The following is a 5,277-nucleotide window of genomic DNA, read 5'->3' on the forward strand; positions in this document are numbered from 1 at the left end:
AACGCGCTAGGTTGATTCTATGACCCACATGAACCGGGTCCTGGTCGCTGACCCGTCCTCCTCCTATTGCTTCGGATGGCCGGTGCATGATGACCGGTCTCATAGACCCCGTTTACCCAGCGTACGTCTGGACGGAAGAGGTAGCCGTTTCCTTCCTTTTCTTTCCCGCCTCCTCCGGCAGCGATGTTTTCCTTCCGAAACAAAGGGCTCAAAAAGATCATCGCCTCACTGCACCACCTGTCTCTTCCATACAAGGCTCGGCTGTCTATAAATATCGACCGGCTACGGCGTCCGTATCGCTCTCTCGATCGGTCCAGTAGTTCATACTTTTTCCGTGAAACACACAAAGCAGAAAGTGCTCCATCGCCGTATGCCCGTATGCATGCATCTCATCCACCATTAATTAGCTCGATCAAGCCCACCTAGCTAGCTAGCGCGCAGCGATGACCCCGGCCGGTTCGGCGATCGTGGACGACGGCGTCCACGACGCCGCCCAGATCGCGAACGCGCCGCTGCTTCCCGAGACCAACCTTAAGGGTCGGCGCCCTCCGGCACGGCAGAGGCGGCCGTCGACCGTTCTCCCGGCCATCGCGTGGACCGTGCTCCTCCTCGCGCTCGCCGGCCTCGCCGTCTACAGGCAAGGGCATGGCGACGGCCAGGCCGCCGCGCTGGGAGACCAGGTCGCGTCCGCGGGCCGCGTCGTGGAGGTGGCGGCCTCCCGCGGCGTCGTGCAGGGCGTGTCGGAGAAGTCCACCGCCCCGGCGCTCCTCGGCGGCGGCGCCTACGACTGGACCAACGCGATGCTGGCGTGGCAGCGCACGGCGTTCCATTTCCAGCCCCAGAAGAATTGGATGAACGGTAGATACGTCGCCATCGCTACTCTTTCTTCTGTCTAATAATAATTCAATACGCTGAAACTTGGATACGTACGTCTCTGATACAAACATTTCCATCTCGGTTTTGCTAACTTGGCATTGCGTTTTTGTCACGGACGTCTTGCGCACGCACGGTTCCGATCCATCTCTTCTCATCGACCTCTCTGCCAGATCCCAACGGTAAGTCGTTGTTGCCGCCGGTCGATCAATCCATGCACATGCATGCTGTGAACGGATGCTTTATGGTTCTCAGCGTTTCTAGCTAGATCGTCGTGGCATCAATGCACGACCCAATAATCGTACTACTAGTATGATGTACTCCTAGCTTTCATGTATTAATTGTTGTGAATCGTGACATTTGCAGGTCCACTGTATTACAAGGGATGGTATCACCTCTTCTACCAGTGGAACCCGGACGGGGCGGTGTGGGGGAACATCACGTGGGGCCACGCCGTGTCGCGCGACCTCGTCCACTGGCTCCACCTGCCGCCGGCCATGGTGCCCGACCACTGGTACGACATCAACGGCGTCTGGAGCGGCTCGGCGACGCAGCTCCCAGACGGCAGGATCGTCATGCTCTACACCGGCTCCACGGAGGACGCCGTGCAGGTGCAGCTCCTGGCCGAGCCGGCGGACCCGTCGGACCCGCTGCTGCGGCGCTGGGCCAAGTCGGAGTCGAACCCCGTCCTCGTGCCGCCGCCGGGCATCGGGCTGACGGACTTCCGCGACCCGACGACGGCGTGGCTCAACCCGACCGACAGGGCCTGGCGGATCACCATCGGGTCCAAGAACCAGGAGCACGCCGGGCTGGCGCTGGTGTACAGGACGGAGGACTTCCTGCACTACGACCTGCTGCCGGCGCTGCTGCACGTCGTGCAGGGCACCGGGATGTGGGAGTGCGTGGACTTCTACCCGGTGTCCGCCGACCTCGCCGCCGACGTGGGGCTCGACACCTCCACCGCGCCGGGGCCGGGGGTGAAGCACGTGCTCAAGGCCAGCCTCGACGACGACCGGCACGACTACTACGGCATCGGCACCTACGACGCCGGCACCGACCGGTGGACGCCCGACGACGCGGCGATCGACGTCGGGATCGGGCTCCGGTACGACTACGGCAAGTTCTACGCGTCCAAGTCCTTCTACGACCCCGTGGGGCGGCGGCGCGTGCTCTGGGGCTGGATCGGCGAGTCCGACAGCGAGCGCGCCGACGTCCTCAAGGGCTGGGCGTCCCTCCAGGTAACATTGGTCTCATTTTCATTTGTGGCTATTGAAATGCTAGAGCCGCACTGTCTATGCGTGCATCAGTCTCTGGCCTGGTCCATGCACATTACTGTACGCCTTAAACCCATTGACTTCCACGGGTCCATCCACCGGCCACGAGGTGTATATAGAAAACAAACCAAATCTTTATGTGGGACCTGGGACCCACATCCGTTTATCCAAAACGAGCTGCACGTCTCTCTTGCTTTCTTAAAACAAACCAACTGTCCAGAGGGCCCGGACAGATCGGCAAGCATCTGGCGCGATGCACTGGCGCGAAATGCAATTTGTCTGCAATGTGCCGTGGGCGAATTAGCAATCGTTTCCGGGTGATGACCGCGACTTCCTCTCCGATTGTTTCAAGCAACTTAGTTGCCGTAGGAGTCAAAGGCTCCAATTCGCAGGCGTAACGTGCCTGCCTTGGCGGGGTACTTCAGTTGGGTTTTACTTGACGGCGAAGGATTTTCAGCTTAAAATTCAAAATAAGGCGTGCTCGTAGTGATCGAGATTAGTCAGCGAAAACCCCTTCTGATGCACTGACTAAAAGGTCGTTTTCTGCCGCTTCATTTCTTTTTTACTTGTCCATTTCCAGGCGGATTTTTTTTTGCTAGTGATAGGAATAACTTGTGAATTCAACCGCTTTTATTCCTTTTTTTCAAACGGGAGGAAAAGACTGGCCTCTTTTTATTAAATTTAATTGATTTAAGGCAAAATCATGTATATACAAAGTTCAAATATTTGCCATGAGCTGGTTGACAAGGTGGAAAACCCTCTAGGCACTGTCTTGTTCAGATTCAACCAACTATAGGCACTGTCTTGTTCAGATGACCAGATATACGTGCATACATATATGCACACTGGCATCAAGGACTGGCACACATACATGTATGAAAAAGGAAATATTAATGACACCCTCAGATTCTTTCCTCCTTTTAACAACTGATGCAGCGAACAAAGTTCAGTCTGCCGTTCCTCGTTTTGCTGCCTCTCCACAGAACGTCCATCCACCCCTCTTCAGTCACGAACTCACAATCACATCAGTACTCCTTTGCCTTTCATAAGTCGTACCGCGACATACGCAGAGCACGCATGCAGCACGGTAATAACTAACCACATCCATTATCAACCTGCAGTCGATCCCGAGGACGGTTCTCCTGGACACGAAGACGGGCAGCAACCTGCTGCAGTGGCCGGTGGTGGAGGTGGAGAACCTCCGAATGCGCGGCAAGCTTTTCGACGGCCTCGACATGCCGCCCGGCTCCGTCGTGCCATTGGACGTCGGCAGAGCGACACAGGTGAATCACAGGACACCCTCTGCACTGCATCTCCTCGTTGTAGATCGACAGCGGTACATAGTGCCAACGTTGACAGTTTGTACCTGGTGCTGGTGTGCGTGCAGCTGGACGTCGAGGCGGTCTTCCAGGTGCAGGCGGGCGCGCCGGCTGCCGGGAGCGCGGCGGCGGGGGCGGAAGCGCCGTACAACTGCAGCGCGAGCGCCGGCTCGGCGGGGCGGGGCTTGCTCGGCCCATTCGGTCTGCTCGTGCTGGCCGACGACGGCCTGTCGGAGCAGACCGCCGTCTACTTCTACCTGGTCAGGGGCGCGGACGGGAAGCTCAGCACTCACTTCTGCCAAGATGCCTTCAGGTACGCATTGCACCCATCGATCTTAATCTGCACGCGCCTCTAGTTACAGTCTACCACGCCAACTTGTTTGCTGAGAAACCTTGTTCGTCAGGTCATCCAAGGCGAACGATCTCGTTAAGGCCGTTTACGGCAGCTCTGTCCCCGTGCTCGATGGAGAAGACCTGTCAGTGAGAATACTGGTACGTTTATTGAAAGGAACTTCAGAAGCGTCCTTATTCATTCGCCGATCCACATGTTATGATCGACTAGTCGATCTTGAACTCATCAATGGCTAACTGATCCTCTCCGTGGCCTTTTGTTATAGGTTGATCACTCCATCGTGGAGAGCTTTGCTCAGGGTGGGAGGACATGCATTACGTCGCGCGTGTACCCTACGAAGGCAATCTACGACTCTGCTAGAGTTTTCCTCTTCAACAACGCTACGAATCTAAATGTCACCGCAAAATCGATCAAGATCTGGGAGCTGAATTCAGCCTACATCCGTCCATATCCATATTCAGATTGAGTAGACCGGCAAGCAATGTTTGATTGTATTATGTAGGGTAGCAAGTTCTTTTGTTGTCTATATACTTTCTTCATTTTTGTGAATATGTCATAACGGGCAGTCAGGCTATTGGTGGACAACGGATGTATTTTTTTCCAACAAAGTAAGTGGTTTTCGGTGTCTGAATAGTGTGACTAGATAACACGGGGGCTGTACAAAATTAAGTAGTACGTGTTCTTCCGTTCGTCGTGCTCTCATTTTTACATTACCAAAATCATCCATCATATGTAAGTTTTTTTAGAATATGATCTGTCTTGATTGGTTTGCTAAACAAACAGCAGATCGAACATGTAGAAACAAATACAGACAAGGAAGGTCCACGATCATACTTAAGTTACATCAAAGTTCTTCAAAGCTGAAACTTAACACGTGGTTGATGGGGATCAAACTGCAAGTTTGACACCTTGAGTGCCTCATTAATTAAGATAAATCTGTTTTGATTTCTTTAATTAAGGCAAAATATTCTTTGGGTGGAAAACATATAGAGATTTTCATGGTGACCTTGTCAATCTCGAGTGAGTGTCTACGTGTACTAAGGAGCAATGCTAGACCTACTTAAACTAACGTATGGTTTTTATGTAATTGAAAGCATGGAGACGTGGGATTGGATTGAAGGTGGTGGGAGGGCCCACACCCATGAAAATCAGGGGCCAAGAGGATTTAGTTAGGCAGGTTACGTAAGGTTTAGTAAATAAATTACGTAGGTATAGCATTTTTGGTGTACTAGGTGTTGTGAGTGTATGTGTTCATGTGTGTGCGTCTACGTTATACTATTGTGTGAGGGTGCTTGTGGTGGTGATGTGCAGTGTGCATCCACATCTTACATTTTTAAGAAGTTGGTCCTAATTCCCTCAACATGCAAAGTGTGCACCTCAACATCCCATTAAGTAACGCATTTAAGTATTCTCTTCCACTAATTGATGTAAAATCTGAGTCATGCATTTGACTTATAAA

The 5,277-nt window shown here is 53.2% G+C and overlaps 1 protein-coding gene across 1 annotated transcript; it reads left to right on the plus strand.

Annotated features, from left to right (window-relative positions):
- Positions 1-235: 235 nt before the first annotated feature.
- Positions 236-4,449, plus strand: LOC123427358 (beta-fructofuranosidase 1-like). The gene is made up of 7 exons (XM_045111384.1): positions 236-858; positions 1,047-1,055; positions 1,240-2,111; positions 3,269-3,430; positions 3,535-3,779; positions 3,871-3,958; positions 4,084-4,449. The coding sequence occupies exons 1-7, from the start codon at positions 444-446 to the stop codon at positions 4,282-4,284; spliced, it is 1,992 nt and encodes a 663-aa protein (XP_044967319.1). The 5' UTR covers positions 236-443; the 3' UTR covers positions 4,285-4,449.
- The last annotated feature ends 828 nt before the right edge of the window (positions 4,450-5,277 follow it).

Source organism: Hordeum vulgare, chromosome 2H (genome assembly GCF_904849725.1).
Source record: "Hordeum vulgare subsp. vulgare chromosome 2H, MorexV3_pseudomolecules_assembly, whole genome shotgun sequence".
Lineage (NCBI taxonomy): Eukaryota > Viridiplantae > Streptophyta > Magnoliopsida > Poales > Poaceae > Hordeum > Hordeum vulgare.

Coding starts and splice junctions, on each gene's coding strand:
- LOC123427358 (XM_045111384.1), top strand. CDS start 444: ATGACCCCGGCCGGTTCGGCGATCGTGGACGACGGCGTCCACGACGCC. Junction 3,780..3,870: donor TTCTGCCAAGATGCCTTCAG/GTACGCATTGCA, acceptor CTTGTTCGTCAG/GTCATCCAAGGCGAACGATC. Junction 3,959..4,083: donor ACCTGTCAGTGAGAATACTG/GTACGTTTATTG, acceptor CTTTTGTTATAG/GTTGATCACTCCATCGTGGA.